General features: G+C 38.9%; 1 protein-coding gene across 2 annotated transcripts in view; it reads left to right on the top strand.

The window, feature by feature from the left end:
- Positions 1–27285, top strand: part of rnf128.S (ring finger protein 128 S homeolog) — an 88197-nt gene that overhangs the window by 49101 nt on the left and 11811 nt on the right. For both annotated transcript variants that reach the window (XM_018233025.2, XM_018233026.2), the window contains exon 2: positions 13698–13945. In XM_018233025.2, coding sequence (XP_018088514.1) covers positions 13698–13945 — 248 coding nt within the window. The remainder of the gene's footprint in view (positions 1–13697; positions 13946–27285) is intronic.

Below are 27285 nucleotides of genomic sequence, written 5' to 3'. Positions count from 1 at the left end.
TATATAAAGTATCAATGACTAATTTCCTCAAGTGCGTAGGTTCCTAGCACTTAATCATTTTCCTTTCCTTATCATTTACAGCATTGGGCAATGCAGGCTTCTTATCATTTTGATTCTTATACAATTTATTTTTATTGGGATGGGCAATTAAACGTAATCGCAATAAAATGTGTTCCTTTCTTAAAAGGGGTTGTTCGCCTTCAAACACCAATTGTTTTCAGATAGTTCACCAGAAATAATGACCTTTTCCAATTACTTTCTATTTTCTATGTGTGATGCTTTTTCTAATATTGAAGTGTAACATGTAATTTTTCACCTTCTAAAGCAGCTCTGGGAGGGGGTCGCCGACCCTGTAAACTGTTCTAAATTGAAACATTTAGTTGATACATTTCTTATGTTTGTCCCTGCTGAGCAGCTTTCCTGAGATTAATTAAAGGCAGCTGGAAGAATTGATACAATAGTTGCTAATACGGCAGAGATGCTGCAGAGAAATGTATCAACTAAATGTTGCAAAATTGTAACAGTTTAGAATCTGCACCTGAATTGCTGAGCTGTCAGACTCCAACACCAGAGACAGAGACAGTCAACTTTAAACTTAGATTTTGGAAAAACAGTAAAAAAAATAAAACATGGAAAGTGTTTATTTCTGGTGTACAGTCTGAAAACAACTGAACTGAAAAAAGTTTTGGAAGGTGAACAAACCCGTTAAAAGAACAGTTCAGTGTAAAAATAAAAACTGGGTAAATAGATAGGCTGTGCAAAATAAAAACAAATTCTAATATAGTTAGTTAGCCAAAAATTGAATCTATTCTATTGACTGGATGTCTAACATAATAGCCAGAACACTACTTCCTGCTTTTCAGCTCTATAACGCTTATTTTAAAGGGGGGCCACATGGGACATAACTGTTCAGTGAGTTTGCAGTCGAGCCTTAGCATGCAATTCAGATTCAAAAGCAAACAGTAATGACCCATGTGGCTCCCCTCAAGTCACTGATTGGTTACTGCCTGCTAACTAATCTAAAAAAGCTGCAAAGCAGGAAGAAGTGTTCTGGCTATTATGTTACACACCCAGTCATTTCAGTCTTTATACATTACACATTTGGCTAACTAACAATATTAGAAACATTTTCTATTTTGCACAGCTAATTTATTTACCCAGTTTTTTTTTTAAACGGAACTCCATTCCTGTATTACACCCAAAGAAGCTTGGCATATGCTTACAGACTGTGGTTACAACTGCAATACACAGGCACCAGTATTACTCTGAAGATTTTGTATGTGCTATGAACAAGAGAAAGTTTGACTCTATCAGACTGAGGTTCATTTGCGACTGCTGTTTATGGTCAGACTAAAGTAAGTAGGTAGATAAGCAAGGCCATTTATAATTGCTAAAATGTTTTTAGCCACAGCCCTATAAAATGCTGACTTACACTTTTCATATGGCAGTCTAAATTTATACAGTCAGATATACAGTCATTTTTTACAGGGATATGTTTTGTTTTTCCCAAAGTATTCACACCACGAACACTGAATCTGTCATTTGTATTTTGAACAGCAGTCCTACATGGTAATTCTACCACTACCGTACTTATAGGCATGGATTAGCTATATAAAAAGCATGCCTGTCAAGTCTGTTGGATATTTCATGATGAACCTGTATTTATACCGTAAAAGTCAGGCACTCAATGGAACAGTCCTCCACACAGACGTGTAAAATAGTTATCTGTTTATTCATGGCATAGCCTTTCGTATCTTCACAGACACTTAATCATAGGCACCTGTATTTATACCCCAGCCAGGAGCAAGGGGTGTGTAGCAGGGCATGGACTGTCATGATATGGTAGTGATCAAATCCTCATAATGTTTGTCCCAGGAGGTAGCGATCCAATAATGTAATTATCAGCGTCAGTGCCAGGGTGCAGGCAGAGGAGCCACCCCCAGGCAGTTTTTAGAGGTGCGGGCCCAGGTGCAATCATACCATCCGGACTGCCCAGGTCCGGACTGAGAATTAAAATAGGCCCTGCCATTTCAGGTACACAGAGGCCCAATCAGCCCACATAGAGGCCCAAACAGCCCCCACCAGCCCACTAAATAGTGACTTTCTATGGGACCTTATAGTAGCCCCTCTGGCATTTGCCAGAACCCACAGCCCCTGTACATCTCTCCAAAATTCCTGTTAATAATGGGCTGAATGGGTGAGTGGCACAAAAGAAGCAACGCTGATGCAATGTGGAAAAAGGTTTTATACTAAATTGAGACCAAGACAGGGTCAGATTTACCATTACTTATGCATCCATGAAGGGTTGTTTACAAAGCCTGTGGGGTGTGCAAGTGCAGGAGCCCCCTGTTAGTGCTCACTTACAGAGTACTTTCACTTCGATGAGTGCTTGGTGTAGAAAGCAGCGTCAGGAGCTACAGCTCAGTCCTTTTATTATTGACTGCCTTAGGGCATGGAGTAAGGACAGGGCTCCAATGTGGGTCCATCCTCCTGCAGGACAGAGTGGGCAGCTTTTATTGGTTTGTGTATGGCCACTTTTAAACCTAGCTTTTATGATATGTCAATTTAGCAATCAACAAACGTTCACCATTTCCATAAACCAACGGTTGAAACAAACATAATAACAGATTTACATTCTTCCTTAACTGGGTGTCATGCAGGTCATGGCAATATTCTGCATTATTGTGAAAATGGTATCAAAGTACACTTCTGTTAATTACTGTTCTTCAATAAGTACTTACCTTCATAAAGGCATAAACCTGCAGGTGGAACTGATGCACACCTAGTGCTTTATGGTTGGAAGTTTGGTTGTAATTAGGGATGCATCACATACATAATTTTCAATTGTCGAAGGCCGTCCAAGTCCTAATTTGCATTTTCTGATCTAAGGAAAATTGCAATTATTGGAGCAGTTGAGTAAAGAAAATTTACTTTCAGTCATCCAGTCACATGTCTTTTAGAGTTCAGTTAATGTTCAGCTAAATACCAAAGATTCGGCTAAATCCTTCAAAATGTTTTGGGATTTCTGGTTTTGGTACAACCCTTTTTATAACTATGCTCAACTCAATGATAATACAGTATGTTGGATTATATTGTGATTTTAGTCTAGCATAATATGATTGGTAATTACTTTCTCATCAAGATTATGATTAAATGGCGACATAGAAGATACATCTAAAATCTGATCTAAAAAGCTACAACATTATAACAGCGTCATGGAATATCCTATTACCTTATTTAAATATATTTAAATAAATACTTATGTTATGAGAACACCTCAGGCTTCTGAGCTACAAGGGGTGAGCTGCTTGTCGTAGAAGTTCCCTTTTCAATGATAACTTTTTGTATTTTTAAAGAGAAAGTAACCATTTCTCTTTGCTCACTTCCAGAGCATTGGGACAGGCAAATGCAGGTTCTGAAACTATGGGCATCAGAATTGCCAGAGATGGCCCTGTGTGTTCAGTGTTAGGGATCCATGTTTCCAACCATTGGTATTACTACTATGGTCTGTACCATATAATTGCCCTATGAATTCAGTGGTCTCCACTTTTTCAACATGTCAGATTGAAATTCCACTGGTCTCTATTCATTTCTATGAGTTTATCAGTTCACCCTTGATAATTACAATCTTAAAAATCCCATACAAATGAATAGTGGAGGACTTTCACTCTGCTTAGCTCTAATTCTACTCTTTGGTAAATATGCCCCTGCCGGTGCAGGTACAGGAAGGAGCAGACCAGATGTTTCTTCAACTGTCGTTCTTCGACTGTGTTTATATGTAGGCAGAGAAACAGCAAGGTGTGGCATTAGCCTTAGCAAGGATCATTTTAGATATTTTTGAGCTCTCTTGTCTGGTAGGATGGCAGATGATCTGTAGGAATGTTTTTGTAATTACAGTATTCAAAAAGAAAGTATTGGTCTATCATTGCTCTGAAGTGTTATGCAGATTGAGTATATAGTCTAATAGTGTAATTATATGGCACTGGATGGATTTACAGGTATCTAGGGATCGAAAAGGGAATTATGGAAGCGAACATTCTGAGAAGGCGGTCTTATTTTAGGGGAAATAAAGGTCAGACTGGCCATGTTGACTTTGTTTAGAGCAGTGTCACACATTGCCACCCATAGGTGGAGATCCAAATTCTTCTGAATTAAAGGTTATTTTTGGGAGCTTTGTTGTTCATGGAAGAGGTGAGGTGGAAGCACTAAGGGTTTTTTTATTACAGTCCGATTTTTTTTCCGGTTGGACTTTTAAAGGGGAAAATACAAATTTTTTCGTAGAAAACAAATAGAATTTTTCATGATTTATCAAACCCGATAGTCCAAATAAAAAAGTACTCAGACCTGCCGAGTTCAGATGTCCCGTTTACAATTGTAAGATATCCTGATCTGCCTTGGGTTTCATTCAATAATTCATTCAATAATCTGAATCTGAAGTCTTCGTGGTTTTCAGACAATAATCCGAAAAAATTGCAGTTTTCAGCGACAAATCCAAAAAATTGTATGATTTGGATTTTTTTCACGATTTTATCTAGTCTTTTTCCACACAAGAAATTTTCATGAAAATGTATTGATAAATGGGGGAAAAAGTCCGTGCAGAAAATAGTGAGAACATTAGTTGGGGGATAAAGATGTAGTAGAAGGTATGGGACCTGTTATCCAGAATGCTTGGGACCTGGGGGTTTTCAAAAAACAGAACATTCCAGAATTTGGATCTTCATACATTAAATCTACTAGAAAATCATGTAAAAAATCATGTAAACATTAAATAAACCCAATAGGCTGGGTTTGCTTCCAATAAGCTATCTCTTAGTTTGGATACTGTTGGGTACTGTTTTATTATTACAGAGAAAAAGGAAATCTTTTTTTAAAATATAGATTATTTGGATAAAATGGAGTCTATGGGAGATATGCATTTCCGTAATTCTGAGCTTTCTGGATAACGGGTTTTCAGATAACGGATCCCATACCTGTACAATAAATGCTTTTTGACACAAGCGTTTCTAGAGGACATGAGAGCATTCTTTAGGCTAATGGCACACCAGCTGAGGCTGGCGAACATAGCACCCATGTGCTCCGCTGCGCTGTTCTGCATGTGCGGCCAATATTTCTAAAGGGGATACAATTCTGCTGTAACACTGTGGAGGGGGGCCAGTGGGCGACTTTTGACTGTGGAGGGTTTAGTTTCTCCTTTAATAATCAAATTTCTAACACACAAATTTACAGATATGTGTCATAGAGCAAAGATATAATAACTGCCCATTATGCCAGTTTGTGGGTTTCACTGTATTACAGACTGACGTCTCTGATTCAGTTACAGGAAGGGTGCTGTCAGTGTGGTGACAAGCAGTATCTGTACAGGCAGGTCAATTGGCAGATGAGGAAATGGACCTTAGCATATGTTTGTGTACTTGCGATAGGGAAACCGTAACCTCCACAAGGGTAGCGACTGATGTAAATTATTAAACCACATTAAACCACAAGGACTGTGGAATATAGTATGTCCGGGCCCTGTTTATTTTGTATTTGTACAAAATGTATGTATGTATGTAATCTTTACATTCAGTGTATATAACCATTTATTCTACAGTGTGGTAAAAGTGGCAATATTGTATTATGGTGCAATGTTCTGCATATTTCAGGGCCCCTCTTCTTGCTTTGTTTCATATTTCCAAAAATCAACTGTTTGGACACAGAGTGTTACAAAACTTTTCAGGAATTTTCCTTTTCAGTATTGTCTGACCAATAGCATTTTTAACTTTCCATAGGGTAAGTTAAAAAGGTATCATGGCTTTATTCTGCTATCCATTTACCTTAAAATCACACTCTTTCCATCTGACTTATCAGATTGAACCATTCTATTGTATCATTGAACTACTCAACAGAGCATAGAGGCAACTGACAAAACCTGCTCCATGGGTGTTGCATCGGAGACTCGATGTATGTGTGTGTGTGTAAATATATTGTAAGATATGTGTGCAAAAAGGGCAGCAGCATAAAGCTGTGAAATGACAACTCCAGGGGAAAGTGTGTTGCTGCAGCAAGTAATGCTGCTTCATTATGTTCCTTTTTAGGAAAAGCTGGATTATGGGTCCCTGGAGTGGATGGAAGAGAGCAGAGTGGGCTTCCATTCCTTGCTCCAAGTAGTTTGCTAGTTAAAGGTAGTGACAGGTAGTGTAGCTAAAGGCCAATGAACATCAGTACATAAATACATGTATCCAGTCCCAGCATGTTGCTTTGTGCATTGGCCACTCTTTGAAAGGAAATATGTAAGATATTGTGACTACAGGCTTTCTCAAGTCCTGTGCCCAGCTGTGGTGACAGTTCACCTCTTGTAGCTACACCACAGTAAAAATTAGGTGTGACAATATTGTAAAATATCAATAAAGCATGCAGAGTATTTTTACTTCAGTCCTTTAATCGTCCGCCTGCCAGGATTGCAGGATTATCTCTCAAAAACAGCCCCTGATTTGCCATACATGTCCAGACAGTTAAGGTGGCCATAGACACACAGATCAGATCGTACGAATCGAGGATTCGTACGATTTTCGGATCGTGTGTGGCGTTTGCCGACATCTTTAGTCCGGCGGAGATCGGTCGTTTCGTCGACCGGTCAGGTTTGTTTTTGACCCGACCGATCCCGCTGGAGCCCATGGCACATCATAATCTGATTGTTCGGCCATACGGCCGAACAATCAGATTACCCCCGATATAGCCATGCTTGTTAATGGCATATCGGGGAAAGATCCGCTCGTTTGGCAACATCGCCAAACGAGCGGATCTTTGCATCTATGGCCACCTTTAGACAATGTGATCTAAATTGGCCAAACTGCCTGTCCAAATCTGGGCATGTATGTCTAGCTTCACACTTTCCGTCTGTTGCAATCAGCTTTTGTTGATTGGCAGGTATGCAAACAGCCCTGGGTGAAATCAGCTTGTTAAACCAGGAAAGTGTAACCATTTCCTCCAGGTATCAGTCTGGAAATTTACAGCTGAGATGTTGTCAGCTGGCAGAAAAGAACCAGTTTTAAGAGGCATTTGATATCTGGAATAGAAAGATTGTTTATGAAACAGGATTATTTACAGTCTGTTGCATCTTTTACCATCTTGATAATTGCCATAATGTCTCACTGACTACGGTCAGTGTTATAGCAATGAGAAATAAAACTCCTCATACCACTATCTTTGTGTCTTTGGGTAGTAATGCAGCCAATGAATACTCCCATCAGCATGCCTTATAATTATCAATTGCTTGTGGAAACTAAGAAATAATAACATTTAGCATTTTAAAAGTTCTAAAACTGGATAATTAGACATGTGTAAAATGTAGATGATCTATTCAGACCCCTACTCTACCCCAAACACAGGTTTATTGTGCCCCTGTTCAGGACAGAAACTCTGTGTTATGGAATATTTTTTGAGATTCTTGTTCCTTAAAGGAAAACTATACCCCCAAAATGAATACTTAAGCAACGGATACTTTATATCAAATTGAATGACATGTTAAAGAATCTTACCAAACTGGAATATATATTTACATAAATATTGCCCTTTTACATCTCTTGCCTTCAACCACCATTTTGTGACCCTATCTGTGCTGCCTCAGAGATCACCTGACCAGAAATACTACAACACTAACTGTAACAGGAAGAAGTGAGGAAGCAAAAGGCAGAACTCTGTCTGTTAATTGGCTCATGTGACCTTACATGTGGTTTGTATGCAATTTTCTATTTATGATTAACCAATGGCACATACTACTTAAAAAGTATATTATTATTATAATGGTTCATTTACATGAAGCAGGGTTTTACACATGAGCTGGTTTACGCAGTATCTTTTAATAGAGACCTAGATTGTTTGGGGGGTATAGTTTTCCTTTAACAAATTTCAAGATACGCACAGTCAACATTATCAAGGTCCTAGTTAGCTTCCTCCAAAGGGAACGTCATGCCTGGCATATGAGTAATGATTATAACCCATTGTTTCCTTTGATCCAGGAGATAAAGAACAAGGATACAGCTTATAGTGTATATACAGGTATAACATTCTTTTCTATGTATCCTTATACAAATGAATGGCTTCATTACTTACTCAGACACTTAAGGTGGCCATAGACGTGCAGATTTACCTGCAATATCGGACAAACGAACAGACTTCCCCATCTCCCGACCTGCCACTTACCTTCAGTTTAAATACAGTAGTAAAAACGGATCAGAACATGATCTGCCCTGACAGCAATCGTACGAAAGTTTATGTCCAACAAAAGCTGGTGACAATCTCCCACTGAAAATCGTCCTATCGGCAATACATGCAGAGATATTATCGTCAACTGTCAGAAATCTTTTAACCTGGCTGATCATCCAAACGCCAATCTCCATGGGTGGGACGAAAGATTACAGGACTCTCCACACACAGTACGGTCGAGGATTCGTACGATCGGATCTTTACGTCTATGGTCAGCTTTAGACACTCGCCAAGGCTTGGAGCAGTTGGGGTGGGGCTCAGCCTAAAGGCTTGTTAGGGTGAAAATTGGGTAGAGTACTCCTGAAAACCTAGCTTGAAGATCCTTTAAAGCTTACTGACAACAGAAATGAAACCTTTTTTTAACATCTATGAGAGCATTGCCTTTGCATGCTATATATAATTTTTCCATAAAAGTTATTTGCCCGATGCTTTTACATTACCTATCAGATTTCCCATGTTACTCTATAAGGGGGCTGCCATATTAGGAACTTCACTTAGCAATTTACTTACAAAAGCAGCCCTATCAGTGATGACAATTAACGTGACCTATAAGTACTTTTAATGTACATTAATATTTTGAAGATTAGCTTTTTAGTGTCCGTATTGCTTTAAAGGAGAAGGAAAGGTTAAAACTAAGTAAGCCTTATCAGAAAGGTCCATCTAAATATACCAGTAAACCCCCAAAGTAATGCTACTCTGAGTCCCCTGTCAAAAGAAACACCACATTTCTTTCCTTCTATTGTGTACTCATGGGCTTCTGTATCAGACTTCCTGCCTTCAGCTTAAACCTCATTGCCCTGGGCAAGAGCATGCTCAGTTTGCTCCTCTTCCCCCGCCCCCTCCCTTCTCTGCTGTAATCTGAGCCCAGAGCAGGGAGAGACTCAGGCAGGAAGTGATGTCACACCATGTTAATGCTGCAGCTGCTATCTTAACCAAACAGAGAGTTTTTAGAGCTTTTTACTCAGGTATGGTAAAACATTTTACAGATTAAATATAGCATTCTATCTTGCACTATTGCAGCTAATCTATTGGCAATAAAATGCCTCCGTAGCTTTCCTTCTCCTTTAAAGTGAGATTCGAAGTGAACATGTGTTTACTGACATAGATATTTTAGAAACTATGACTTATATACTGATATATTCTATGATCTGTAAATATTTTGTCATCTTAGGGGAGTCCTGACCAAAGGCTGAACCTTCTCAAGGAGCCCCTGAGCAAAGGTTGAATCATCAAGGGGTGCCTTGGCCATAGTTGGATTTTCAAGCGGGTGGCAGCCACAGCCCTGAGTGTCATGGGTGGACATTAAGCAGGTCATAGACCTGCAGATTTACCTTCTTATCAGATGAGCGATCGTTCGGTGCCATCTCTAACCTGCCAGTAACCATTCAGATCACATAAAGTAGTAAAAGAACAGATCAGATGATGTTCTGCCCCTGACAGCAATCGTACGCAAGTTATTTACAAAAGCTGTTGACAGTCACCCACTGATATTGTCAGATCAGCAATACATTCTGTTGGTAGCCGACAGAAATTTTCTAACCTGTCCGATCATCTGAACGACCGATCGCCATGGCATGAAAAATGTCAGAACACTACACTCGCCCAAAAATCTTACGAAACGGAGATTGGTACAATCAAATCTTTGCGTCTATGACCAGCTTTAGTGTAGCAGGAAGTGAATAAAATGTGTATTCAAAGGTGCACTAAAATTATTTTACAATTTTTTTTTTAGCGCCCAAACTCACACATGTGAGTTGTATCTCCGAAAACTTCTGTGAATTTTTTTTTTATCCAGAAAATCAATCAATTTGAGTTTTCGGAACATAAATTCAGTCGATTCAAGTTTTTTCGGGACATGAACTTGATCATTAGAGTTTTTTTCCCCTGTTGTTTTTCATGGGAGTTTTTGATATTCGGATTTTTCCATAAACACACAAACGTTTGAAATTCAAGTTTATTCGAGGTAGAAAAACCCTTTTATTTCCTTCCCCACTTTTCTTGCTGATACATATCACCAAACTGACAAGATTATATACCGCTCATAATATATCTAACCAAGTAACCTGTGTGATGATCTATTTTTAGTTGTGATCCCCAAGTTTGGTGTGACCCTGAACCATCCATGATTTCCACAATTCCAGTATATATTTTCTGAAGGAAATCAAGCTATCAGATTTGTTTTGATTTTCTGATGCTGATTATATAGTCCGTGTATTACAGGATTGTTATCTTCACTCCTGCATATGTACCGTATATACTCGAGTATAAGCCGAGTTTTTCAGCCCCCAAAATATGCTGAAAAACTCTACCTCGGCTTATACTTGGGTCAAGCGCAAAAACGGTCGCCGGCGCCTAAGAATATTCGCCGGCGCCTTAGAATATTCGCCAGCGCTTAGAATAGTAGCCGGCGCCTAAGAATAGTCATCCAAAAACAAGATTGAAACTTACCAGAAGCTGCTGCATTTCTCACCCTCGGCTTATACTCGAGTCAATAAGCTTTCCCAGTTTTTGGAGGTAAAATTAGGTACCTCGGCTTATACTCGGGACGGCTTATACTCGAGTATATACGGTATATCTTATATTATAGTTCATAAAATGTCTCTTATCTGTCCTGCTGCAGTTTATTTGCCATTTTATTTGAATGCAAATTAGAATTTGCCAGTTGTGTTAATTTTATAGAATAATGTTACGCAAATGGAGCCAAATACTGACTTACAACCCTATAAATTAATGTATAATATGGCTTCTATGTAGGATGAAATTGCAGTCTTTAGTACTGTGTTTGTTGCATTTCAGATTGTCTTAGAATACTGCTGTGTACTATCCATTTAAATTTAATTCAGGTCTATTAAGTGCATTTAAAGGGGTTGTTCACCTTCAAACGCCTAGTTGTTTTCAGATAGTTCACCAGAAATAATGAATTTTTCCAATTACTTTATATTCTCTATGGGGCAGATTTACATAGGGTCGAACAGTGGCGGAACTACCGGGGGAGCAGGGGGTGCGAGTGGGCCAGGGCCCCCCGGCAGTCCACGTGCCGCTTTGCGGTGCATATTCCCGGCCAATTCCGGGTGTACGGAGGGGGGCCCAGCTGCGCGTCCTGCGCCAGGGCCCGCCCCCATCTAGTTACGTTTCTGGGGTCGAATGTAAATCCTTCGACTTCGAATATCGAAGTCGAAGGATTTACCGCAATTAGTTCGATCGAACTTCGTTCGGATTTTAATCAATCAATCGAATGAACGATTTTTCTACGACCAAAAATTTTTTAGAAAGCCTATGGGGACCTTCCCCATAGGCTAACATTGAGATTCGGTAGGTTTTTCTTAAAGAGACAGTACTTCGACTTTTGAATGGTCGAATATTCAAATGATTTTTAGTTCGAAACATTTGAAATTAGAAGTTTTTTTTATTCTATTCCTTCACTCGAGCTAAGTAAATGGGCCTCTAAGTGTGCCGTATTTCTAATATTGAAGTGTAAAATTTCATTTTTCACCTACTAAAGCAGCACTGGGAGGGGGTCACCGGCCCTGTAAACTGTTCTAAATTGATACATTTTCTTATCTTAGTCTCTGCTGAGCAGAATCCCTTGTTTCACAAGGCAGCTGTTAGAATTGATACAATAGTTGCTAATACTCCAGAGATGCTGCTGAGAAATGTATCAACTAAATGTTGCAAAATTATAACAGTTTAGAGTCTGCACGTGAATTTCTGAGCTGCCAGACTCAAACACCAGAGACATGGAAACTTTTTAGATTTTGAAACAACTGTAAAAAATAAATAATTAAAAGTAATTGAAAAAAGTCTTTATTTCTGGGGAACAATCTGAAAATAATTGAACTGAAATAACTGATTGGAAGGTGAACAACCCCTTTAAATATCTACTCAGAGACAGCATAGATCCTTGGTTTACATACCAAAGAAACTATATATGTTTGAGATCTCAATATAAAGGATGAATGTACGAAACAAAATCTCTATTGTCTGTCTGTCCTTGAACTTTTCGCTCTAGGTGGTTTAGATATGATCCTCAGGTGCTCAGTACACAAAATATTGCTATCTGGCACTAAGCATTCTTCTGCAAACATTATTAATGCAGCACAGAGTTCCTTTAATGTCTAGAGCCAGTCTGGTACGTACAAGAATATTTGGTTTAATAAGGGCCAAGGCTGGTTTTCTAGTTCAAGCGCATATATACAGTATCTTAAATGGATTAAAATTGAATACTCTTTATGCCATAAGTGTGTAATGTTGACGGTACTGTGCAATTTGTGTTTTGGCATGAAGACATCTCTTAGTAATGAGTGTATGAAACAAAGGCATCTGGATTCTCAGTGGGGGAGTCCCTTACATCAGTTGGGAATCTGTGCAGTGTTAAGAACCTTTAAGAATCTTAACTCTTTATCATATACTCAAGAATAATGGGAATTTTAGTCCAAGGACATCAGGGTGGAACACCACTTCTAAGTTTCATGTCCTCTTAGTAAAGGTGCCGGGTCACTTTAACTCATAGAACACCCTTAAAGGTTTAACACTTTCTGTGCCAGAAATCTTCAGTGCTGGCGCTTCCATGGAGATGCTACAATCCCTGATAGATACAGGGGTTGATAGAATGTTTTGAAATAAAGAACGAGGCTGGTAGTTATGCATGACCCCAATGTTATTACCTCTGGGGAGAAGAGAGCTCACTGAGGCAACTTGGGCACAAACATTCCATGTTCTCTCCCCTGCTTTCAGCCTGCACACTCCTATCTGCCCATGCAACATTGAAACACATAGTAATTACAACAGTTTTGCGTATAAATTACTGAATTTGCCTGTGATGAGTTTGAGACAATGTATATTTTCACTATAGCTATGGCTAATGATGGGCAAATCTGACCCGTTACGCTTTACCAAAAACTTCTGATATGGCAAAATATTTTTCTTTTTCAATTTTGTTCTCTCCATCCTATTTGTGACCTAGAATCCGAAGCAGGCTGACACACATTTCATATTTGGAACACCTCAAAATACAGAATTTGCCTGTAGGCATAGCATATTGGTCACAGGTTGACATATTTGACTTCATAAATCACTGCGATTTCTTACAGTACCTGCTTGTTTTTGTGTCAAAAGAATGGCATGCAGTCTAAAAATTGGGGTATCACCTTCATATACATTTCTTAAATACACTGCACACTAACCTAAATTAACCCTGTGAGAACATTCCACACGTCTGTAGCTTTTTTTCTGCAAGGTGTACCTAGTATTGTGTCTATTGAGGTTAAATATAACAAAAAAATCCCATTTATTAAATAAACAGCATATTATCAGTCCTTGATATATTGTATGCAATATAATCTATGATTCATTGTATTGATAAAACTGGCAGAATTCTAACAAAGTGTTGTTGCTTGTGGTTTTAAGGCACACACATCCAGAATTGTAACTTCTTCAATCATTTTGTCTTACAGGCACAAAGGACACCATTGCCATTATGATTGGAAACCTGAAAGGGAATGAGATTGTAGAGCTGATTAATGGAGGCATGCAGGTCATGATGGTGATAGAAGTAGGAAGGAAACACGGATCCTGGATAAACCATTATTCTATCTTCTTTGTCTCTGTGTCTTTCTTCATTGTCACTGCAGCCACTGTGGGTTACTTTATCTTCTACTCGACGCGCAGGTGGAGACTCACCCGAGCTCAGAACCAAAAACAAGTAAGTGTCTTAATCATAAATCATCACACTAGAATCCTACATGGGTCAGATCAGAAGGACTCGTGCCTGACCCAGACCTGCTGACCCCTAACCCAACCCGCACCTTAGCCGTCTTACCTGCAGACTATCTGCATGCTCACAGAATCAGAATTTCCTGACCAAAACCCGACTGCTTTGTGGGTATTCCGCATATATCTGACCCGCTGCAGGGCTCTACATCACACCCTTTTTTGCACACTGCGTTCCATTATCATAAAGGGCAAGTTTAGTGTAGCATTCAAAGAAGGGGCGCACCACTAAATTCTAGTACTTCTTGCTATGCCAGAAAAGTAAGTTAATTTGCAGAAAGATTATTTAGGACCTCCAAACATTGGTTTAAATCACCTTCTTTGCAAACATGTATTTAAAGGAGAAGGAAAGCTACCAAGGCAGTTTATTGCCAATAGATAAGCCACAACAGTGCAAGCTAGAACACCATTTTTATTCTTTAGAATGCTTTTCCATACCTGAGTAAACAGCCGTAGGCATTGTCTCTGTTTGTTTAGGATAGGAGCTGCCATATTAGCTTGCTGTGCCATCACTTGCTGCCTCAGTCTCTTCCTGCTCGCTCATAGCTGGGAGTTCAGATTATAGCAGGGGGGGGAGGAGGGAGATGGAGAGAAGCAAACTGAGCATGATCAAGCCCAAGCCCTGGAGGTTTAAGATGAAAACAGGAAGCCTGATACAGAAGGTCATGTGTACATAATAGAAGGAAAGAAATGTAGTGTTTCTTTTGACAGAGGACTTAGATAGTTTACTAGTGTATTCATATAGACCTTTCTGATCAAGCTTACTTAGTTTTAACCTTTCCTTCTTCTTTAAATTAAAATCCGTAAGATTACCCCCCTATAGCTTTTTATATTGTTGCACTGGTCAAAACACCCTTACCTGCCTTTTCCTTCTTTTTTTTTTTTAATTTTTACTTTTTTTATTTTCACCGTGAATCAAAAAGTTCACATAACAGAAAATTCCCTCCAAGTGCATTCACTTACAGTTGTAACGGGTATGAACATAGTACAATGGTCTGGTACATTAGATATATTCCCTCCCATAGGGTTATATGTCCTAAAGCATTCCTGGGAGAAAACATGTATTCTACATTTCTATACAATCCACTGTGCGCTGTCAAGGTGCAAGTCAGGTCGAGGTGGGAGTCAGTCAAACAAAGAATATGTAGTATGATTAAACCAAAAAGAATAAATCAGCAAAGTAAAAAAAAAAAAAAGGTCAAAGAATGAGTGCTAACAAAAATAACAGAAAAGAAAAGAAAGAAAAGAGGAAGGGGAGAAGAGAGGGAAGACATTAACTTCACCATAAGATTCCAAACTGTTTCCTGCAGATAGCTTACTAGGAGAAAAGGGCATTGCGTTTGCATCACATACATAGTGTAACAGCCTAACAATCTTAGACTACAAACATTCTCAAAGTAGTGTCCCGTACTGAACGTTTCAACCGTGGTCAATGTTTACTATCCTAATTGGTTTGTTTGGCAGATGTGTCTCTATTTTTTTTCCTTATGAGGCAGAGTCGAGGTATTATAGCCAAGGGCACCAGGTCGCCCAATGATTTAGCATTGCGATTCTGCGTGTGTTTCCTCGAATTTGCGTATCTCCTCCATTTACCTCTCGGTAGCTGGTAGTGTCACCGTATTCTGCACTTGCTCCCATGATGGCATGGTGCCTTTGGGGCAGATGTGAAACAGTTGTTTTACTTTTCCTTCTTGCCAGTTATTAAAATAGCCAGTTTGTAATCCTGGGGGAAAGTCCTTGTTATCTATTAGCGGCAACAGAAGCGAGTGGCTAGTAGTTAAACCCATTGCGGTGTTTACTGAGCCCCATAGGCATAGGCAATAGTATAGTAAGAGATGAGGTCCCTTTGTTTGTCGGGGCTTTATAGGTGGGAGCCAGGGAAACACCTTAAGTGCAGGTGCCACAAAAGTTTGTTCAATTTGTATCCATGCTTTGGAACTTGTATGATAAGTACAATTGATTATCTGAAGTAAGACACAGGCTACATGGTACAATTTAAAGTCCGGCAGACCAATCCCCCCAGATGTCCGAGAGTAACTTGGTGTCCCCAGTTTTATACGTGGTTGTTTGCCATTCCAAATATATTTACTGACCAAGCTGTTGAGAGTGGTGAAGAAATCCCTGGGAGGTTGAAGTGGGAGCATCTGGAAGACGTACAGAAGCTTCGGAAGTGTGTTCATTTTGAGAGAGTTTACTCTGCCAAACCAGGATAAGGATTTGTTGCCTTTTCCTTCTTTTAGTCAACGAGTGCTCCCAGGTGATCCCCACACAACAATGCCTGTATTTTGACTTTTGTGGCTGCTCCTAACGCAATAGCACAATAGCAGCAGCCAAACTGCTGTTGGACCATAGGTCTGCCATGTGACATAATGGCAAAAAACACATTAAAGCAGAACATTTTAGTGACGGACTACAGTTTTGTTATCTGTACTCATATCTGAATATGCATATTATTGTTTGTATTTAGTTTTTGTATCTAAACAAAAATTGTTTGTCTGGAAAAGCTATTCAGTTAAACCCATAAGTGGTAAATTCTGGGTATCGGTAATATAAAAAAATCATGTAAGGACACGTATCTACAAATCAAACTACTAGTGATAGCAGTGGGTTGCATTTACTACACAATGTGACATGTGTTTAGGGAAACATTGAGAAAAGATCTGAGATTTCAATATAGGATGCTGTATGAGACCTCTTGTGAGGGAGCAGTTATGTTATACCTCCCAATACATGGTGCCAATTTATGAACGGTATATGTATACTGCAATGTATCAGGGTCTTAAATCAGCTATTTACCCTCTGCCCTGATAATTGTAATCCAATTTGTAAATCAAGAAGCTAAGTCATGAGTTGGTAATTTCTTATTTGGAACCAGGTCAGTCTGTCTGCTTACGAAATAAGTTGGCCTTTCTTTCTTCATATATTCTGGTAGCTTTAGGTTAGCTGATAGTTTGAAGTATCTCCTACAGACCTTCAGGCCTTGCTGGGCGTTTCTGACTACTGGATGTAAAAATAATCCAGGTTCCTCTGCTTAGCTGATTGGGAATGTAACCTAGCTATGACAGCTCTCATGTGGAACAAAAGCTGCTGCTTTATGTGAGGAGAGGGTTCTTACAAGTGCATACCAGTTCTACTCTGCTTTCTTTGTGCTTTCAGGGCCTGCAGGTATGTCTGAACTTGGTCCTCGCTCAAACATTGTCAATGTTACTACAGCTCTAATGAAAAGTGTTAGATTCATTTTCCCTAGTGTTCAGAAACTAGTATAGTATAATATTCCATATAATATTCCATATTTTATAAACTACTATAAAAAAACATGTTTTCAGACTTGGGTTGCAGTTTTGGGTAAGGTAGGAATTAGACAACTTACTTTTCTGCTTTTCTTCTGTAATAAAAAAGAAAAAGCAGCAGACCCTTCCTATAACAGATGTAACAGTAGTAGCATAGTGATAGTGTTCATAGGTTTATATTTACAATGGTCTATCCTCGGTATTAGGAATCTGAAATCTCAAACTTTAATTAGAATGATTTGTATATATTGAAGTTTTCAGTTAGATCCAATCTGCAAGTGTATGTCATTGGTGGGAGAGCAACTCTATTACAGAGACCCATTAAGGGCAAGGCAGCCTTAGACAATATGTGGCTATATACTTGGGAGGTTTAATAGGCTTATGTTTTGTTGCTGAACTTTGTTTTTTAAGGCACAACTTGTACTTGTGTGGGTACAACATATACCAACAATTATACACCCTTCAATTGAGTGCAATTTAATACAAAGGGATCCGTGTACAAAACTAAGCACAACTGGTGAATCACACTGGTAGAGGTAAGTGTAAGTAGGTATAAGCGGCAGTTTTTGCATCTAGGTCTGTGCCTAACAATGTTAAAGCCTGTCTCAGATCTGCCAACATTTAATAATTTCTTCCAGGGATAATTAACCTCTGGACTGGTGGGTTATCTAAGGCTTGTATTGAGAGGGAACATGTCTACCGTTCATGAATTAGCACAAGAACATGAATATTCCACTAAAAGTTACAGTGTCAGAGCAGGCACTGGAAAGACTTGATTGTGCAGTTGCTCATTTTTAAAGGAGAACTAAATCTTAAGTAGGGTAAAAATGTTGCTCATTATGTTTTGAGCTTCTGTACCAGCCCAAGGCAACCACAGCAAAATTAGAAGTGAAGATTAGTGATGAGCGAAATTTTTCGGCAGGTTTCACCACGAAAAAGATGCCCATAGACTCCAATGGATGAAAACATTTTCCCTCATCAAAACATTTGTCACCCATAGACTTCAATGCATTTGGCAAAGTTTTCACAGTTTCGCAAATTTTTGGCAAAGCGAAAAGGGTCAGATTCCAAAGATGCCCCAGTAGCTTCCTATATTATTTTCTGCTGATTCACTGCACATGCTCTGTGCTGCTGTCAGTTATTGAGCTTAGGGACTGAATTAAAATACACAGTACACATAGAATAGAAATGTCACAGTATAAGGCTGATTAGTAATTAATATAAATAATTACTACATGGCAGCATGGAAACTAGCATCAGAATTTAATAATCAGCATTGTTACATCAGCTTCTATTAGAGGTCAACCTTATTTTCTGCTTGATAATTTGAGACAACCCCTTAAACTTAGCTTCTCAACAGCTGCTCAGAGTCCTGCAAACACTTTCCAAGATGGTGACCCCCTGTGACAAGTTTGAAGTCCTGGATCATTGCTGCTATTGAGAAGCGAACACCTTAGGCTGGTTCAGTTAGTTCAGTGTATAAAATATGGAATGCTTTACCAAATTCATATTTGGAGTTTAGTTTTCCTGTAAAACCTTGGTCCCATGTCAGGGGCAATCATTTCCAGGGACATTTTGCAAGTGACTGTTGGCAGCTGTAGTGTGTCACCCCAGAAGGTGCCCAACATAGACACTATGTGGGTGCAAGTCAAAGTTGACTCTTTATGTCTTTATCGGACAGTTGTGCCATAGGTATAATGTAACAAGTTTTGCACCAGACTGTATAGATGAAGTTATATCTTCCAGCAGATTTACAACACATAATTGCACAAGCCTATAGCCTTTTGTATTATCTATGATAACTTCTTATTGTACCATTTCTCTTCAAACTGTAGTTATTTGTATGATTCTGTTACACAGCAATTATGCTATGGTATTGCTCCGCTTACTACATATACATGTATAGCAGGATTCCAGTATCCTAATCAAAGTTTGCTGTTCACATTGCACTTCAATTGTTCCAAACTTCTGTTTAAATACTGTAGTTTCTTTACACCAATGTTCCTTGTACCCAGCCCTCGTTATTATTAAATCTAGTTTCTGTTGTTATTGTAGAACAAAGGTAGGTTATTGTGTAATGCTTATTGATTGGACGAACCCTGTATTTAAAGGCTCCATATAAATATAGCCTTGGAATGAGGCCAAAAAATAGCAGTTTGTTTCATAATGTGTTCATACACAATATTATTTGCTTTGTTTAGTCATATTGGCTCTGTTAACTCACATGGGTTGATACGAATGAACTTATTTTCATATATACTTGTGGCTGATTATACATCACATGAAAATCATACATGTAATGGTATATTATTTGTTGCTTTATTTTCCTTTTGTTCTTCCAGTACATCTGGAAAACTCTTTTTTTTCATCAGTATCCATCTACACCCTTATCTGGGCAAGTAGATTGGACACAGAGTGACTGCAATGTTTGTCCATGTGTTTCGGCATTAATAATGGTCCAAATTAAGTCTTATCATAGTGGGTGACCATCAATTACTTATCACAAGCTTTAGGGCAATGGCACACACTCAAGTTAAACTATAAAAATAAGCTCCTGTTTACTACTGTAACAATATTGTGCAAGAGCGGGTGCTACTCAGAATCACGCGTGTCAATTTGCCCTCAAAATGCATTAGGATGAGTCAGCTGCAATTAATATTTGTGATCAAATTCCAGTGATTATGCAACTGACAAGCAATTCAGGTGCACCAATAAAGAAAAAAACACTTTTAAAAGATGTTGTTTAATTTCCAGAATTGGGCTAGATTTGCCCTTAAACAGCTGGTCAGGTGCACAGTGAGGAAGTAATGGGCTTCTTTTATTTGCATTTAAATAGACAGTTTTGCATCACATTGTTTGCATTTATTCTTAAATGTGGTACTGCACAGTACGTAAATGTTGGCTGTATAGACAGAATAAACAGCTGTTCAATAGGGACACTCTTATTGCAGTTTATGAATGATAAAAACAATATACAGCTTACAAATGCAGCCAATTAAAAATGTCAGTCTCTTAGATAATTTCTTGCCGACCCCTTCACAGTCTCTCAACTGTATGGAAGTCCAAAATCAAGCATATATATATATTCCCAAGGGGATATGTATAAGAAGAGATCAGCGCCTGTGGCAACAGAAATTAAAAACAAGCATAGCGTAATACGTTCCAAATATGTAGTTACACCCTGTGCATACACTAGGTATTAAACAAGTGTTTTCTCCCCTTTTCCCTTCAGATAACTGTTAATGGGGGGGGGGTGGTGAGGTAGCAATACAGGTGATAGGAAGGTAATGACTTCCCTGCGAATCAAAAAGTAAATATATTCCAGGAGTGAAGCGCCTCCACCTTCTATAGAAATGCCTACTTACAAACCACAGCCGTGGTGTTATGCATGTAACGAAAAGCTCTTTCTGGTCCCTCCTTCGGGTCACGACATTCCTTCCAGGTTTCAGGCCAGAGATAAAACCGGTGATAGTGTAATACCGTTTTTTATTAAAAACAAATTAAAATCTATTAAAAGATTTACACTCACATTTACCCTTAAAGGGTTTTTGCGCATTCAGTCCAATAAAAAGTCCATATGGGGTCGCGAGGGGTGGTTCTGCTTACTCACTCCAGACTCCCTCGTGGTGCCTTGCTTCTGGGCCTTGGTGTCCCCCAAACTGTGCCTTATAAAAGTGTGCATTTTATAAATCCATTTGCTTTCCTCTTGTAATGTTTTCCTTGTCAAATCTCCTCCTCTCCACTCTTTTTGTACTATGCTTATACCCCAAAATTTTAAATCTTTGGCTTTGATTGTGGTACTCTTTGAAGTGTTTTGACACACTGTGATTCGTGGTTCCCTTCTCTATATTTCTTACATGTTCATTAATTCTTTCCCTTAATTTCCTATTGGTTTTACCAATGTATTGAAGGCCGCAGGGGCATTCTAAGCAGTATATCACATTTTGTGTTGTGCATTTAATGCACTGTTCGATATTGTATTGCTTTTTTGTAACATTTGATGTAAATTGTGTCCCTTTCCTTCCATACCTACAGGCTTTACAGAGTGCACAGGGAAAAAAACCTTTCCATTCATCCTTTTGTTTTTTGATTTGTGTTCTCTCTGTGGGGATGAAGTTACGCACTATCATTTGGCTTAGGTTGTTCGCTCTTTTATATATGACTTTGGGTTTTTGAGGAATTTTTCCTTTTAGGAGTTCATCTCCTTCTAGGATATTCCAGTGTCGATTTAGAATCCTTTTTATTTCTTGGGCCCCTGGGGTATACGAAGTGATGAATGATAGGCCCAGTTGTTCATTAGTTATTTCCTTTTTTATTTTTTCTTTTATTAGGTCTGCTCTATCTATTTCTTTTACTCGTTTCCTTGCATTTTGGATGATTTTATTTTTATACCCTCTTTGTTTGAACCGCTCTGACACGTGGTTCAGTTGGGTTTCTAACTCTATTGGACTGGAGCAATTTTTCTTTAAACGGCAAAATTGTCCGTATGGGATGTTTTTTAGCCATGTAGGGTTGTGGTTGCTGGTGCTTAATACATAATTGCAGACATCCACCTTTTTAAAATAGGTTTTGAAATCCAAGAAGTCGTTATTTTTATTCTTTCTTATTTCTAGATCTAAGAAATTTATTGTTTCCTGACTGTAGGTGGAAGTGAATTCTAGATTTTGATCGTTTTTGTTTATATCATTGACAAATTTTAACATTTCTGCTTCAGTTCCCTGCCACAAAAAGACTATGTCATCTATGAAGCGTCGCCATAGGACGAGATCGCCCCCAAGCTCAGGTGTTATATTATGCTGCTCCCAGTGTCCCAGGAACAAATTTGCATAGCTGGGGGCGAATCTCGTTCCCATGGCGGTGCCCCATACCTGCAAATAATATTTGTCCCCAAACCAGAAATAATTATGGTTTAATATGTATGTAATAGCCTCTATTATAAATTCCTTCTGATTTGTTGGCATGGTTTGATCTTTTTCCAAGTAGTTTGATACTGCTCTTATTCCTAATTCATGTTGAATTGAATTGGATCAGAAGGAGAAAGAATATTTATATATGAAAAACCCTAAGATCCCGGTTTTCTACTGTCTGCCGAAAATACATAAAGACATGAAAAATCCGCCAGGCAGACCGATTGTGTCTGGTATCAATTCAATCTCATGCAATATGTCAGAATATGTAGATAAAATACTACAAAACAGCATAATATAACACCTAAGCTTGGGGGCGATCTCGTCCTATGGCGACGCTTCATAGATGACATAGTCTTTTTGTGGCAGGGAACTGAAGCAGAAATGTTAAAATTTGTCAATGATATAAACAAAATCTAGAATTCACTTCCACCTACAGTCAGGAAACAATAAATTTCTTAGATCTAGAAATAAGAAAGAATAAAAATAACGACTTCTTGGATTTCAAAACCTATTTTAAAAAGGTGGATGTCTGCAATTATGTATTAAGCACCAGCAACCACAACCCTACATGGCTAAAAAACATCCCATACGGACAATTTTGCCGTTTAAAGAAAAATTGCTCCAGCCCAATAGAGTTAGAAACCCAACTGAACCACGTGTCAGAGCGGTTCAAACAAAGAGGGTATAAAAATAAAATCATCCAAAATGCAAGGAAACGAGTAAAAGAAATAGATAGAGCAGAGCTAATAAAAGAAAAAATAAAAAAGGAAATAACTAATGAACAACTGGGCCTATCATTCATCACTTCATATACCCCAGGGGCCCAAGAAATAAAAAGGATTCTAAATCGACACTGGAATATCCTAGAAGGAGATGAACTCCTAAAAGGAAAAATTCCTCAAAAACCCAAAGTCATATATAAAAGAGCGAACAACCTAAGCCAAATGATAGTGCGTAACTTCATCCCCACAGAGAGAACACAAATCAAAAAACAAAAGGATGAATGGAAAGGTTTTTTTCCCTGTGCACTCTGTAAAGCCTGTAGGTATGGAAGGAAAGGGACACAATTTACATCAAATGTTACAAAAAAGCAATACAATATCGAACAGTGCATTAAATGCACAACACAAAATGTGATATACTGCTTAGAATGCCCCTGCGGCCTTCAATACATTGGTAAAACCAATAGGAAATTAAGGGAAAGAATTAATGAACATGTAAGAAATATAGAGAAGGGAACCACGAATCACAGTGTGTCAAAACACTTCAAAGAGTACCACAATCAGAAAGCCAAAGATTTAAAATTTTGGGGTATAAGCATAGTACAAAAAGAGTGGAGAGGAGGAGATTTGACAAGGAAAACATTACAAGAGGAAAGCAAATGGATTTATAAAATGCACACTTTTATAAGGCACAGTTTGGGGGACACCAAGGCCCAGAAGCAAGGCACCACGAGGGAGTCTGGAGTGAGTAAGCAGAACCACCCCTCGCGACCCCATATGGACTTTTTATTGGACTGAATGCGCAAAAACCCTTTAAGGGTAAATGTGAGTGTAAATCTTTTAATAGATTTTAATTTGTTTTTAATAAAAAACGGTATTACACTATCACCGGTTTTATCTCTGGCCTGAAACCTGGAAGGAATGTCGTGACCCGAAGGAGGGACCAGAAAGAGCTTTTCGTTACATGCATAACACCACGGCTGTGGTTTGTAAGTAGGCATTTCTATAGAAGGTGGAGGCGCTTCACTCCTGGAATATATTTACTTTTTGATTCGCAGGGAAGTCATTACCTTCCTATCACCTGTATTGCTACCTCACCCCCCCCCCCCATTAACAGTTATCTGAAGGGAAAAGGGGAGAAAACACTTGTTTAATACCTAGTGTATGCACAGGGTGTAACTACATATTTGGAACGTATTACGCTATGCTTGTTTTTAATTTCTGTTGCCACAGGCGCTGATCTCTTCTTATACATATCCCCTTGGGAATATATATATGCTTGATTTTGAGTTTATGAATGATACCTTTGCTGTTGTCAGGCAAAACAACATTTGCAACTATTCTAATTATATTGTATAAATGGAGATATGGCAAGGGATGTTTGCACACTTTATAAGTTGATAGTGACTTCTTGATTGGTAAAATAAACAGCAGATAAAATAATTTTATAGGAAAGTATATTTATTTGGCAGTAATATGACCTTGAACGACAATATCTATAATATATATATATTTCGCATTTAAATGATACATGCGATAGGGTATGCTGGGCTGCTTTAATAAATCGGTAGAATGGGTATTTGTCCAGTGTGTACGAGGATAGAAGGCCAAACTTCAGTCGGGAATACCTTTTATAGAAAGTGTTCTGTCCTCACTACGTGTTACCCTGGGGTAGTGTGTAGCTTGACATGCAGCTAAACTCCTTCCTTCATTAACCCACTGACACAGGTTATTGAGCTTCAGTTTATTAACAAAGGGCAAGGTGTAAAACTAGGGGAGATAGAAAATGACCATATAAGTAAATGACAAGGTGATGCAATACAAACAATAAAACAGTGCTGGAGGCATAACACTCCCCGTCTGATATTGTAGAATATCATCCATTGTCAAGTTCTCTGAAAGAGAGTGGTAAGACCAGTCCAGAATTTGGTCTGAGGTAAGGTCGGTCTCATGCTGCTTTGTGAATTTGGCAGCCACTTTTGAAAGTCTATTTGGACCAACAAGTGGACCAAGCTTCCACAGGACACTGTCTTTGGAGACAAGTTGTGTGCCTTGGATGTGCTCAAGCTCTTTAGCAGATGTTTCCTGCTGTACATTGAGAACAATGTCTGGTGCTTGCTTAAGCTCATTTGGTGTTTTTGGACAGTAGTGCCAACCTTCACAGTTGTTGGAGGTTGGAAGGAAATGTTTCTTAAAGAACTTTGCTATATGAAGCAGACTGTCTGTCACTTAATTGAGGTCTAAATCTTTGATAGTGTTTTGAAAGGAAGATCTCCAGGCTCTGAAGCCTTCAGGGTGGTCATTAAACTTTACAAGTCCTTTCGTGACTAGCTCGCGGCATGCAAAGAACTTGGCAAAGTTCATTGTGACCTGGTTAGTACTAGGATAGGTAGGTGGATGAGTGTAGTAGTGAGAAGATGTTGTGTAATCATACCTGTCTGGAGGTTCTTCTTTAGGCTGATTCATGACATACCGCTTTAATATAGCTGAGGAGGCAGGCGCAGGGTTAACCCTAGGCTTGGGTGCCTGGCTGAAGTGGGTGCTGTAAGCGGGATCGCCTTGTTCAGCGTGGTCTCTTTGATGCAATTGCAGCTTGCTGATGACTTTTGGAGGTGTATAGCATTCTTGGTCTGGCTCAGGGACAGCATGTTGGCCTGGTTGCCGTGCTGAAAGAGAATCTTTGTCCTGCTTGGAGTGCTGGTAGATGTACTCTCTAGTGTGTTGTAGTGGATCTTGGGGTTTAATCTCCAGATCGAGTACTTTGCTGTTACTTTCACTGTCAGCGTACACAACCATCTCTAGAGCTGCAGCTTCCTTTTCTATGGCCAGTTTTTTTTTCAGGTGTAAACCAACGATGCTACCACGAGGCTGGATGGGGTAGGTTTGCTGCAGATAGGGATATGCTAGCTGTGAACACTATGAAGATGGCAGCTACAGTGATCATTTCCTGGTATTACACAGAATCACATGGTAGGGGTATGGTGGCCTAAGAAGGACTTTTCTATAGAAAAGGCATAACCATATAAGTAAATGACAAGGTTATGCAATACAAACAATAATAATAAGTGCTGGAGGCATAACAGAAAGATTCTGCCAGAATCGTAATTTTACAATATATTACACCACCTATGAAGAGGGTAATATTATTTAATAACATTACACTGAAGTCCATGTTTGCAGTGGGAAAAGGCACCAAATGGCAGTCACATTAGGCAAGAAGCCCTAACTGAACTAGGGGAGATTGTGGATGCACACCTAAGGCCAATTTCAAAAAGTTTAAAGCCCTGTCTAAATGATTCAGTGGATACAGTCTTTCCCAGAAAGGTCTGATTAGAGTAGCACGGATTGTAGCACAAATCAGGATACGCCTGTGTATGGCCAGCTAAGAGGGAACACTGATCTCAAAATGATATGTCTCCTGAGAATGCTGAAAAAAAGTGATATACTTAGACAGTTTGAACTTTTTTTCTGAAAACCCCCAGTTTTGTATCTGGTTGTCATGGTGCCACTAACCTTAGTAACCAGACAGTAAGTTTGAATGGTAGATTATAATCAATATTAACTATCCCACCTCAAAGGTCATTTGATTAATCCAAAATAAAAGAGCAAATAATTAAAGGGGAACTAATGTCCCACCCCTCTTTTGATTAGCAAGTGTTTTGTGCTCTAAAGGCTGATCTGTGTTCTTGGCACAGTGCAAATGCTCAGTGATCCGTAGACATTTACGAGTGGAACTTAAGTGTTGTGTCATGGCAATCCCCACTCTTGCTGTGCTGCTCTGCATTCAGGTAAACAAACTGGTGAATAGTTGCATGTTGGGAAATAGGGAATGTGGCTATGGAGCTAAGGGTGTCTTCTGCCTTCACAAAATGAAAAGAAAGAACAATTGCATGTTGTCATAAAAGCTTGATGTCTATATTACACAAAAAATGTTAGAACTAATAATGAATGAATTAGAACATTTGGTAGACAAGATGAAAGTGAGAAAGTCAGCTGTCAGTTACCTATTAAACAGGCAAATGATCATCCCAGTCACTATATATGTGTATGTGTGTGTATACATTTTTGGGGGGGGGGGGAGATAGCAACAAGGCTTTTATTCGGCAAATGGTACGGTATGGCCTGATAATTACATTTTATTTAAGGTATAATAAAGCTGAAAGGTGTGATTTTTCTCTGTAGCACGATACACAGGCTGCCTCAGATGTGGAAGCCTTTCTGTTTACTTTTTGCCAATATCCCTTTAGTAATATTTTAAGTGCAAGCTGGAGACAGCCCTTGCCTACAATTACTGTTTAACCTTGCTCTAGCCACGGACTGCTACCATGCTTGCTTTGTGTAGGTAGTGCC

Source organism: Xenopus laevis, chromosome 8S (genome assembly GCF_017654675.1).
Source record: "Xenopus laevis strain J_2021 chromosome 8S, Xenopus_laevis_v10.1, whole genome shotgun sequence".
Classification (NCBI taxonomy): Eukaryota; Metazoa; Chordata; class Amphibia; order Anura; family Pipidae; genus Xenopus; species Xenopus laevis.
The sequence above is the reverse complement of the archived record's forward strand: the minus strand, read 5'-3'. Positions and strand labels throughout refer to the sequence as shown.